At 41.8% G+C, this 12,909-nt stretch overlaps 1 protein-coding gene across 1 annotated transcript in view; it reads right to left on the bottom strand.

Annotated features, from left to right (window-relative positions):
* The window catches only part of LOC140188027 (cyclic AMP-responsive element-binding protein 3-like protein 3), a 53,447-nt gene extending 40,810 nt beyond the window's left edge, over positions 1–12,637 (bottom strand). The window contains exon 1 of the mRNA XM_072243923.1: positions 12,516–12,637. Coding sequence (XP_072100024.1) covers positions 12,516–12,536 — 21 coding nt within the window. The 5' untranslated portion in view covers positions 12,537–12,637. The remainder of the gene's footprint in view (positions 1–12,515) is intronic.
* Between the last annotated feature and the right edge of the window lie 272 nt (positions 12,638–12,909).

The following is a 12,909-nucleotide window of genomic DNA, read 5'->3' as shown; positions in this document are numbered from 1 at the left end:
TCAACATTTAAGAGAAATTTGGATAGGTACATGGGTGGGAGAGCTATGGAGGGCCATGCTGTGGGTGCAGGCCAATAGGACTAGGCAGATTAGTAGATCAGCACAGACTAGATGGGCTGAAGGGCCTGTTTCTGTGTTCTATAACTCTAAGGCAGTATTTTTGTTGGTTGAAATATACTTTAAGATTGAGCTATTGAGGTTGTGGAAATTAAAAGCATTTTTTTCTCTATTTTACACTTATGAATAGATATCAATGAGAGAGAGTTGTCAGAAATCCAACCAGTTTTGGAAAACAGAGATTTGGTGCAGCTGTCAAGACCAAACAAGGAGATTTCTAGTTCCCGAGATCTGACTCATTTCATTCCACGCTTTGTCAGAGAAAGAGATTACCAGGTAGATAAAAGAAAAGCTTCAATGTCAAATCTTCCTTAAAAAAAATGCAACATTCCATCTGGCCCCTCAGAATCCCTGGACCAGAATCAGCAGGAGTGTTCACGATGTGTTGGAGAACCTCAGGGCCATGAAGTAGGAGCAGGCAGAAGCCCAATGCAAACACTGGAAGGAACACATCCCTTCACAAGCCACCTCATTGAGGCACCTCCAGCCCCACCTTTGATCCCACAACGGTCTCAGCAGCCACCTCAGAACCCACAGTACTGGAGAGGACGCAAGTCAGCCTTAATCCAGTGAGGCTGACCAAGAAAACTAATTGTCAGAACATACGAGTCGTACAGTCTTCTGGCACAGAAACAGGCCCTTCAGCGCACTGAGGCCATACCAGTCATCAACACCCATTTACACTAACTTTCATCAAAAGGATGCTGAAAATCTAAAATCAAAACAAAAAATAACCTCAGCAGCTCAGACGAGACTTGTGTAGAAAGAAACAGTTATGTTTCAGATTGGTCTCCTCATCAGACTTGGGAAAGAGGGAATGCAAGCCTTTAGCAAGCGTTACGTCCGAGAACTGTCTTCAAGGCTTTAGATAATTAAACTCTAATGTTCGAGAGTTTAGTTCAAAAGGCAATGAATTGTTTCACCTGGATTATGATAGAGAAGATTGATTCCAGTTCTGTGTAACAGTGTTTAGGTGAAAAAGAATTAGCAGACTGTTTTGAAGCCTGATTTATTTCCAGTGATTTTGCCAATCAATTAAGATCTATTATACTCTGTAGCTTATGGTGACAAGACTTAAAGAAAAGGACAACTTTCTCACATACAAAACTACCTGAGAAGTATGTACTGCTTACACTCTCACAAAATTCTGAATTAGTGTCCAAATTCAGGAGAAACCAACACTGGATCTTCCCCTGGGATACCCTGTATCACAGCATTTGGTAACACCAACACCAGAAACCATAGCCTAGCAGCATACATGATGTCTACGAGATAGGAACGTTGGTCTGGAGACACCGAGAAGATGGATAATCAAAGATGTGTGTTGAAATACTTGGGTCACATAGAACAATATTACTATCACATGCAATATGTTTGCCTTCTAGTTACCTAGTACCATGATGCTACCGGAGAATTCTGCCATAATTTCAACATGCAGTGAGGGCATATTCATCCCAATCCGTGCTGGGATTCCCAGGACTACAGTACACATCAGTCTCTGTTATTTCCTTCACAGCATGGCTGGAAAATATAGATGACAGGTCTAGCAGACAACATTGCTTATGCCATTCGGTCAATAAAGCACAGTCTGTGCCTGTGTTGTGTCAATCCTACTTGTTCCTTCGCCTCTCTAAATTCCCTTAATCAAAGTTATTCCTGAATCTGCAGCACCCCTCCTTTCAGCCAATGCAACGCACATCCTTGCAACTCTGTATGAATGTGTAAAAACTTTCTCGTATTCTGTTTGGCTATCCTATTTTGTTCTTTTCTTGTATTCCGTCGTGGTGGAATGCTTGTTGCCCCAGGGCATCCCTGGAGATGATGCAGGGTTCTTGTCTCTTGATATTAGTGCAGAAGTATCTTGATTCCCTCAGCAATGGTCATGAGATGTCGTTGTCTGCGTGTCCATTATCACAACATCTGTAGAATGGCAAACTGAAGCACTGACTTCACAGCCCGGCCTCTGTGTCCCTCATTGTGCACCTTCCATCCTCACTGGAGCAAACTGTGGACACACAGTACACCTGGGTGACTCACTGCCTCACCAATGAGTCACCATGACCAATAAGTAGCAACAGGTAGTGATAATTTTGGAGTGAAGGAGGATGAGAGGTGACCTGATAGAGGTGAATAAGATTATGAAAGGCAGAGATAAAGTGCATGCAACACACACAAAATGCTGGAGGAACTCAACAGCATCTATGGAAAAGAGTACAGTCGACGTTTCGGACCCAGACCCTTAATCAGGGCTGGGAAAATAAAGATGAGGGGTCAGAGTTAGAGGGTGCAGGAGGAGAGGTGATAGGTGAAACTGGGAGGGGGGAAGGGTGAAAGAAAGAGCTGGGAAGTTGATTGGTGAAAGAGAAACTGGGCTGGAGAAGGGGGAGACCAATAGGAGAGAACAGAAGACATGGAAGAAAGAAATGGGGAAGGAGCATCAGAGGGAGGCGACGGACAGGTAAAGAGATAAGGTGAGAGAGGGAAAAGGGAATGGGGAATGGTGAAGGAGAGGGGAGAGGTGTTACTGGAAGTTCAAGAAGTCAATATGCCATCAGGTTGGAGGAGCGACACCTTATGTTCCGTCTGGCTGTACTCTTTTCCATAGATGCTGCCTGGCCTGCTGAGTTCCTCCAGCATTTTGTGTGTGTTGCTTGGATTTCCAGCATTTGCAGGTTTTCTTGTGTTTGTAGACAAAGTGGACAACAGCTTCTTTTTCCCTTGGCAGTAGTGGCATCCTTTTTCGGGTGAGTAGGGGAAGTTTAGAGGAAATGTCAGAGGTAGATCTTTCACACGGAGAGTGGTAGGTGCCTGGAATGCACTGCCGATGTGGTGGTGTTAGAGACAGATACATTAGGGACATATAAAAAGCTCTTAGACAACCACATGGATGAAAGAAAAATGGCGAGTTCTGGACTACATAGGAGGGAAGGGATAGGTTGATCATAGAGTAGGACGGAAACATCACGGGCGGAAAAGACAAGACTTGTGCTGTATGGTCCTATGTTCTAGTAAGCAGATTCTGTCAGAAATAGGAGCGGACTTACACAAGTTCAAAGGGGAAAATCGCCTGAAGGAGTCAAAATGGAAGCACCTTAACATGAGTGCAAGGAGCGTTCCCAAAACGGATGAGATTTTGACACAAATAGAGGCCACAGCGACAAAGCCAGTAGAGCCACTACTTCACATTCCAGCCTTTAGGGTTCAATCCTGGTCTCTGATGCTGTCCACGTGGAGTCTGCATGTTCTCCCTGTGACATCCTGACTTCCCTCCAGGTGCTCCAGTTTCCTCCTACATCCTAAGACTTTCTCTGTAGGTAAACTGGCCACTGTAAATTGCTCCCAGTGTGCGGGTGGCAGAATCGAAGGGAATGTGGAAAAAAATGGATTACGGGGGAAATTATTGGGTAGATCTGTGATCTGGCATAGATTGAATGGGTTGAATGTCTCCTTCAATGACATAGGGAAATATAAAACAATAAAAACAACTGAGTACAATTTAATAGTTGATACAAAGCCGTGACCACAATATGAACAAATTCGGGAATTAAGTATACCAGCATATTTATTGTGTAAACAGGAATAATAAAAAATAGGAAAAAATTGGCCTCATAATAAAGGAGAAATAAAGGCAGCAAAGGGAGTACATCACAGCTTAGAAGTAGAACGAATTTGAGTTGGAGCAAAAAAGCAGAAAGCAACAGAAAACGCAGTGTTGAATCAAAGGTGACAATTGTTTATGCAATGGAACCAAATCCAAGCAGTAAGGTCTCTCATATGCGAAAATGTAATCGGATCAGTCACTGGAGTTTGTACCTCACTGGTGGATTGAACTGCAGAATGCAGAGTTCATTTACAACCAAAAGGGGTAGATAGAAAGGAAAGGGTATCTTAAAGTTTGCTGTTGTGTTAAGATGGTTTTAGTCTCTCAACTTCAACAACAAAGAATTTTATAGATTTTTTATCATTTATTAAAAATCCCTCAAAAGGGTTTCTTTAAAGCCGGTGGTAATTCAATGACTACCCATCATAACATAGGTAGGCAGGTGGATACATTATTCTTGTAGGGACTTTATACAGACTTGGAACAAGCAAGCGATAGTGTGGAAGAATTCATGGAATGTGAGTGAGATGGTTTCCTAAATCATATGTTGAGGATTGAAATAGTGAATTGGTTGCTTTAGATCTATTTTATTGTTAATGTTTAATGAATTAACACATAGCTGGCAGAAAATATACACATTTTTAGGTACACCTGTACATTTGCTTGAAAATGCAAAAATTTAATCAGCCAATCATGTAGCAGCAACTCAATGCAGACATGGTCAAGAGGTTCAGTTGTTGTTCAGACCAAACATCAGAAATGTGATCTAAATGACTTTGACCGAGGAATGACCGAGGTGCTAGATAAGGTGGTTTGTGTAACTCAGATACTGCTGATCTCCGGGGATTTTCACACGCAACAGTCTCTAGTGTTTACAGAGAATGGTGCAAAAAAAAACAGAAAAATATCCAGTGATTACAATTCTGTGGGTGGAAACACCTTGTTAATGAGAGACATCTGAGGAGAATGGTCAGACTGGTTCAAGCTGACAGGAAGGCAACACTAACTCAGAAAACCACGCTTTGCAACAGTGTGCAGAAGAGCAAATCGGAATGCACAACATGTCAAACCTTGAAGCGGATGAGATACGGCAGCAGAAGATCACAAACATACACTCGATGGCCATCTTATTAAATAACTAAGTGTATATCTATTTAAGGAGCAAAAGTCCAACAGAAAAGAAAAATATGCATCTTAAAATATTGCCATAAAAGGCAGTAATCCTCTGGATAAGGAAAGCTTCAAAAGTCAACAACAGAAGATCAAGACAACAATAATGAAAACAAAAATAGAATTCAAGAGTAATCTAGAGGGAAAAATCACAAGGTACCGTCTGCTGCATTCTGCCGCTGAAAACTAGAGCACAGAGGATTATGGGTATGGATTGGGTGCTGATTGGTGATTGGTTAATGGAAAGAAAACGATGAGTAGGAACGGACAACTGGTTGTTGTGTTGGGGACTGTGAGTGGTGGGGTGCCAGAGGTATCAGTGTAAGGGATAACCTCTGTCAGAGATTCAGATAAGGAGATCAGTACAATATTTCCAGGTTGGCTCACGATATAAAGCAGAGTAACATTGTGGACTGTGAGGAGGATACAGTGAGACTGCGGGAGGATACAGGTGGGCTAAGTAAGTGGACTAGGACCTGGCAGATGGAATATAATGGGGGTTGGGGGCGAATGTGGGACCATACACTTCAGCACAAAATGTGGATGAACATTGTAATTATGGAAAGGTGGGAGATTGAAAGTGCTGAGAGAGGCTGGCATGTGATTCACTCAAAGTTAACATGCGGCAAGCAATGAAGAAAACAAAGAGCATGCTGGATTTTATTATGGTAGGAAAGGACTTCCTTCTGTAAGATTACGTGGAACGTTGAGTACAGGTCCGGTCAGGATCGATTTCTGACAAGGGAATGGAGGGTCTGGCAGGCATTTGAGAGATGGGAGAGGGCAGCCGGACTGGCAGATGAATGGGGGCTTGTTGGGGAGGACCAGCAGATTACTGAAGGCTGAATGGCTTTGCAGGTGGAGGAGAGGCTGCAGATCGGAGTTCTGGTGGGGTGAGGGGAAGAGTGCAGTTAACTGACTTGGGTTGGTGTTGCAATGTGCAGACCAGGTTGTGTTGGTTGTGTTGCCTGCAGGTGCCCTCAGAACAATGGCCAAAAGGACACCCAGCAAGGACAACAAGGACATCCCCTTCATCCCCATTGTGGAATTCATGTCAGGGTACTGCAGTCATTCACACTTAGATATGCTCAATCAGAATTTCAAGTGACATAAAATAACCCAGAAACAGGAATTGTTCAATTATCTGGAGTCAAGTAGATTTCCAACTATGTAATAGTGAAAAAAGTATGATACAATTTAGTTTCTAGGACCTTTATAGTGCAAGATGACTTTTGGCATTTTAGCAAAAAGTTGCAAATAACCTATTATTTTAATAAAAATACCAGGCAGTGACTGAGTTGAGAAATACTGTAGATCACTAAAAGGTATTGCTGCTCCAGGCTGAATCTTTCAGTTTCATTTGTTTCTTCTATCCCTCTTCTGTCACTAACCACAGTTCAGCAACACTGTGACCACTTCCTGGCACTAAAATGGACTCTTAATTGTTTCAGTTGGGGATGTTTGATGTTTCATTTTTGGTTTTGTGTGTGAATGCTGCTTATCTGACGCTAAGTGACAATGAAATTGTTCAAGTAAGTTCTCCATTGTACTTGTGCATAAAAAACACTTACACATGTACAACAAACTTGACTTTGACTTTAACTGCTGGCTTTAAAACTTTGACAGTGTTGATCTGTGCCCTACCACCTGGCTGCAACTTAGAACTCAAAGTTTTTCCCCATATTTACAGTCCTGATAAGGGTTCCCTAACCATTATCAAAAGTCATGAGATGTCAGCCTTGCTTCCCTCTTCACAGATGCTGCCTGACCTATTGATTCCTCCAGCATTTTCTGGTTCTATTTAAAGTATAGCCACCTGGCCAATGGTTGTAACTGCATTCTTATAAACAACCATTATCATTCAAGTTATCCATTATTTTCGTAAATAGTCCAGCCCCAATGTTGTGCAATATGAAATCACATCCATTATCTCTGATAAAAAGTTGGACTAAGAATTCACCTACACAGGACTTCTATACAGTATTGTACATAACATTTTGTGGAGACTATATAGTTTGATTTAATACGAATGCCCTCTTTCACTGTAATTTTTCTGAATGAACTTATTATAGAAAAGATATTTCACTGAAAGACATATTTGGTCTCAATATTGAATTAATAGAAGATTATAATACTGAAGGAATGTGAGTTCAGACTTGCATCAGCCATGCTAAAATCTGCCCAACCAAAATACATAGTATCAATTTGCACAAATTTGAATATATTTATGACCAATTAGGGTCAATTCATGTGTAACTAAGCATGAGACCTAAACAATTCAGGGAAGCGTGACAGAAAATGTGTTTCAGTAAATGTTAATGACACAAAATGCAATATTGTTTCAAATCAAATCATACAATATTTATAAATTACATATTTCATGTCAAAATCATTTTGGTTAAATGTAAATTAGGGAAAAGTTAGTTACTGAGAAGCAAATCTCAATTGAGTGTTAAGTAAAGAATATAGAAATGAAAAGCACTAATTAAAACATCTTAAATACTAAATTAATATTCCAAACTGCCAGATTATATTTTATTTCATTAGAGATTGAAGAAAATGTGTACTGTGCCATTACAGTAGGTTATAATCACAATACTCTTCAAGCATTCTGATCTGAAAAACAAAGAGGCGAGCAGTTTAAATCCTTGGGAAACAATGGATTAGGGAAGGAGTCGGTGTGGGTGTTGTTTCCTACACTATGAGAAACCACCAGTATTGAAGTTAAATAAAGACAGAAAAGTGTATTCTTAAAGTGTATTTACCATCATCTGGATGTCACAAAACATTTCACAGCCAACGAGCTGATCTTGACGTGTTGTTAATTGTAGCGTTTGGTAAAATGCCACAAAATGTCAAGTAAAAATGACTAAGTTGTGTTCTTACTTAGATAAACATTGGCCAGGAGAACTCCCCACTCTATTTCAAAGCAATTTCATAGTCATAGTCATACTTTATTGATCCCGGGGGAAATTGATTTTCATTACAGTTGCACCATAAATAATTAAATAGTAATAAAAGCATAAATAGTTAAATAGTAATACGTAAATTATGCCAGTAAATATGAAATAAGTCCAGGACCAGCCTATCGGCTCAGGGTGTCTGACCCTCCAAGGGAGGAGTTGTAAAGTTTGATGGCCACAGGCAGGAATGACTTCCTATGACGCTCTGTGTTGCATCTCTGTGGAATGCGTCTCTGGCTGAATGTTCACCTGTGCCCACCCAGTCCATTATGTAGTGGATGGGCGACATTGTCCAAGATGGCATCAACATGAGGTCATTAGTATCTGCAAAGGGCAAATTTGGTTTAACGACTGGGGCTTGAAATTGATTCACAAAGCTTCAAATAAAAAATGGTTGAATAACCAAGGTAGAAAAATTTGCTCATATTTCTGGATCTTTTCCCACCAATCTGGGAATTCATCTCATTTCCCAGCAGAATTTTTGGATTCTTTAGAATATAGTTCATGCATAAACCACATCCAGCCCCAAATTACATCAACTTTACTACAGTATGCAATGTTTCTCTCAGTAGATCTTCACCCTCATGGGTCTGTGAAACACAATCCTTATTCTCTCACAGAACAACTAGCTTCAACCTTCCAGTTGAAGTTGCCATTTAACATTCAAATTTCCAAAATCCCACAAGGTTATTTTAATGCCAAAATGGCATGGATTCATTTTTTAGACAATTATCTAAAAAGTAAGAGCTTGTACATTTCAGCACTCCCTTGGTGCTGGACTGGAGTGCCGGATTAGATTTAGTGTTCGACTTGAACTGATCGCGTTTTGACGTAGAGGGTGGGGTGCCATCTACTGACCCACAGGTACACCAGCGAAAAGGAAGGAGGTTACCGTGACAAATTGCTTCTACAGGCTCTCACACAGAACAGTGGATATAAGATAGAGATGAACAGGGAGGAGGGGTTTAAAGCAAGAACATGGGCAACAAGGAGAGATTCAGACCAAGTTCCAGCAAGAAGGGACTGTAACTCACACTGACACACATGGAAAAGATGCATACTGATATCTTAGAGCAGGAAGGGATGTGGTAGAGGCATACTGTGCCAGTAAATTCCGCTGTTTAGTTGAGACAAAGGTGTTTGGAACAGGAAGCGTTCGACAACAAGTGGAGTTGGTGCAGGAGAGACAGGAGCTCACTCAGTCAACGCACACACAGCGCTGGAGGAAGTTGGCATGTCAGGTAGTATCCATGGAGGAGAATAAACAGTCAATGTTTCAGACGAAGACCCTTCACCTGGGCTGAGATGAAGGAGAGGAAGCCAGAATCAGAAGGTGGTGGGGAGGAGAAGGAGTTCAAGCTGGTGAAGTCAGGTGGGGGTATGAAGTGAGAAGCTGGGTGGTGATGAGGAAAAGGTAAAAAGCTGAAGAAGAAGGAATCTGATAGGAGAGAAGAGTGGACCATGGGAGAGAGGAAAGTTGGAGGGGCACCAGAGGGAGGTGATAGGCAGGTAAACAAAAGAGCAGCTTAATGTGAAAAAGACTAAGGAGCTGGTGGTCGACCTGAGGAGAGCTAAGGCACTGGTGACCCCTGTTTCCATCCAGGGGGTCAGTGTGGACATGGTGGAGGATTACAAATACCTGGGGATACGAATTGACAATAAACTGGACTGGTCAAAGAACACTGAGGCTGTCTACAAGAAGGGTCAAAGTCATCTCTATTTCCTGAGAAGACTGAGGTCCTTTAACATCTGCCGGATGATGCTGAGGATGTTCTACGAGCCGGTGGTGGCCAGTGCGATCATGTTTGCTGTTGTGTGCTGCGGCAGCAGGCTGAGGGTAGCAGAAACCAACAGAATCAACAAACTCATTCGTAAGGCCAGTGATGTTGTGGGGATGGAACTGGACTCTCTGACGGTGGTGTCTGGAAAGAGGATGCTGTCCAAGTTGCATGCCATCTTGGACAATGTCTCCCATCCACTACATAATGTACTGGTTGGGCACAGGAGTACATTCAGCCAGAGACTCATTCCACCGAGATGCAACACTGAGCGTCATAGGAAGTCATTCCTGCCTGTGGCCTTCAAACTTTACAACTCCTCCCTTGGAGGGTCAGACACCTTGAGCCAATGGGCTGGTCCTGGACTTATTTCCTGGCATAATTTACATGTTACTATTTAATTATTTATGGTTTTATTACTATTTATTATTTATGGTGCAACTGTAATGAAAAACAATTTCCCCCAGGATCAATAAAGTATGACTAAGACTATAAAGGAGAAGAGGAAAGAGGGGAGCCAAAATGGGGAATATAAGAAGAGAGAGGGGAGAAGGGGAGAAATTACTGGAAGGGAGAGAAATGGATGTTCATGCCGTCGAGATGGAGGCTACTAAGAGGAAATGTGAAATGTCCTTCCAACCTAAGAGGGGTCTGATTGTTGCAGTAGAGGAGGCCGTGGACTGACATGTCGAAATGGGAATGGGAAGTAGAATTAAAACGGGGTGGCTATCGGAAAATCCTGCCTGCTGTGGACAGAGTGAAGGTGCCCGACAAAAGGGTCCTTACAGCTTAAGGTAACATTTGTTCAGAAACTTGATTTTGTTGACCTTTGAAGTCACAAATTCCAGACTTGACAGGTTTCAGAACACGCTGTTTATTATTTTGCTCGGTTCCAGTTGTCTGAAGCCTTTCTGTTGGGCACATGGAGTGGGGTTTGGATGGACACACGTAATACCTGGGACAGTTTAACTCTTGGCACTCACTACCAGGCAGAGTCAATATTCTGACATCAAATATTCTCTGTCCCAAGTTAAATTCACAGTAGCCATATGTCTGAAGCTAATTTTTTCCTGTCGGGGACTTCAGCTGAGAATGTAGGTGAATCATCACTGCCATTAGAGTAAGTGAAAATGTGGATTGTCTGGAGAGGAATGTGGAGAAAGGGAGGGTGAGGTAGAATCATAGAGTTATACAGTACTTAAACAGCCCTTTCAGCCCAACTCGTCCATGTTAACGTTGTCTATCTGAGCTAGTCCCTTTTGCCTGCATTTGGCTCATATTCCCCTAATCGTTTCCTATCTGTGCAGTTGTCGAATGTCTTCAAAACATTGTATTTATAGCAGTCTCTACCACTTCCTCTGGCAGCTCATTCCATACCCCCATTGTCCTTGGCTATAAACCTAACCCCTTCAGAACTCCTTTAAACCCTTCCCCTCTTACCTTGAACCTATGTACTCTAGTTTTAGACTTCCCTACTCTGGACAAAAGGCTGTGACCATTCACTTTGTCTATTCCCTCATGACATTATATAAGATCACTGCTCAGCCTCCTATAACAAGAGCATACCGTCCCTGGCTTTGTAACATTCCAATAGGAGACTGGGATTAAATGTCATCAGAGCCTGAATGACACTGTGCAGTCCAGGTTTTGGCATTGGTGACACTCGTGTCAGAATGAAGAGCACGTTCCCTCATGATCACAAACAGCAGAACAGGTGCACTGGGAACAGTGGTGCCAGCCAACACTTCAACTGCATTAACCTTGGGCCACTCTTTTCTGCATTTAAAGGCTTCTGAAAATAAAGCAGGACTTTGTTGCTACTTTCTGCTACAATACAACAGTACGTCACTGACTCCATGTTGCCTCTCAAACGTAAGTTGTGATTTCAACACCCCGCCAACCGGTCTGCACACAAACACCTAAAGCAAAGCAGATGCTCTGATGCTCTCGGAAAAACTCAACTAGCAGGAGCAGGCCACTCACCCCTTCCAATCTTCCCCATTGTTTAATATGATTATTGTGAATCTGCCCCAGTGTCCCATCACACCCGGTCCCCTTGTCTTTCAAAAATATATCTACCTCTATTTTAAATAATTCTTTTGATCCGGCAACTTTCTGAGGTAGAAAATTCCAGAAATTTACTTTGCTCAGGGAGAAGAAACTTTAATGTATCTCCATTGTAAATGATAGGTCCCTTACCTTGAAACTACATCCCTTCATCAAGCCTCTCCCACTTATAGAAATATCTCAGCATTTGTCGTCTCTTATCTTACATATTTCAGTAAATCACAACTCAGTGTTATAAAATCCAGCAAATACAGACCCAACTCATACAACCTTTCTCGATAAAACAATCCTGTTATGCCAGAAACTGGCCTGGTGAATTTCCTTTGGTCTACTATATAATTTCTAAAGGAAAGTGACCAAAACTGTGCACGATATTCCAGGTTTGAGAATGCAGCCTCTCTAAAGAAACAAGATGATTGATGGTACCTGAAAAGGGTTTGAGCATTCTCCCCGCTCATTGTTAACCCTCTAGTCATGATCACTGTATTAGATTTTCTGGTTATTACTATCCAGCTTTCAGCAAGTTACCTCACTAGTTTCCCGATAGCAAATTCTACTCCATTGACTATAAACACTTCGGCCCATCCTGAGATTTTCTAAAGCTCTAAATGAAAACCTTATTCCAAAAAAAATATCATTTTGAAGATAAATACACCTTAAAAGACCAGAATGTGTACAGGATTTCAATTTACTACCCTAACCCTGTGCTTCAATCTCTGTCTGAACTTTGCCCTGCTTTGTGTTTGAACAGATCTGATAACCAGATGATGACATTAGTTTATTTATTTTGAAAACTTTTTAAAATTCAAATAAACTTACCGTCCCTGTAACCAGCGTCATTTTCAAATATATGGAAGAATAGCTCGTAAACTTGTTTTTCTCTTCTCCTGTGTTTCGGAAGCGTTCCGGTTCCTTCCACTTACCGATACACCCTCACTCTTCCTTAGATTTGACCTGTGACTAAGTTGAAGTCCAACCAGGGAAAAATAGCTTCAGGTATTGCAACACCAGTAGCTGTTATGATTGGCTGGACAGCGGCGAATACCTTGGCCGGCTGCCATGGAAGGGCAGTGATTGATAGCTGAATAACACGTAGATTGTTGAGAATGCCAAAATGTCATGCAAGAATTGTCAATTATCCAATCACCAGGGAGGAGATAAGGGGGTTCAGAGGGCTGCCCTTTAATATAAATCAAATTATATTAATGTGAGA

Source organism: Mobula birostris, chromosome 26 (assembly GCF_030028105.1).
Source record: "Mobula birostris isolate sMobBir1 chromosome 26, sMobBir1.hap1, whole genome shotgun sequence".
Lineage (NCBI taxonomy): Eukaryota > Metazoa > Chordata > Chondrichthyes > Myliobatiformes > Myliobatidae > Mobula > Mobula birostris.
The sequence above is the reverse complement of the archived record's forward strand: the minus strand, read 5'-3'. Positions and strand labels throughout refer to the sequence as shown.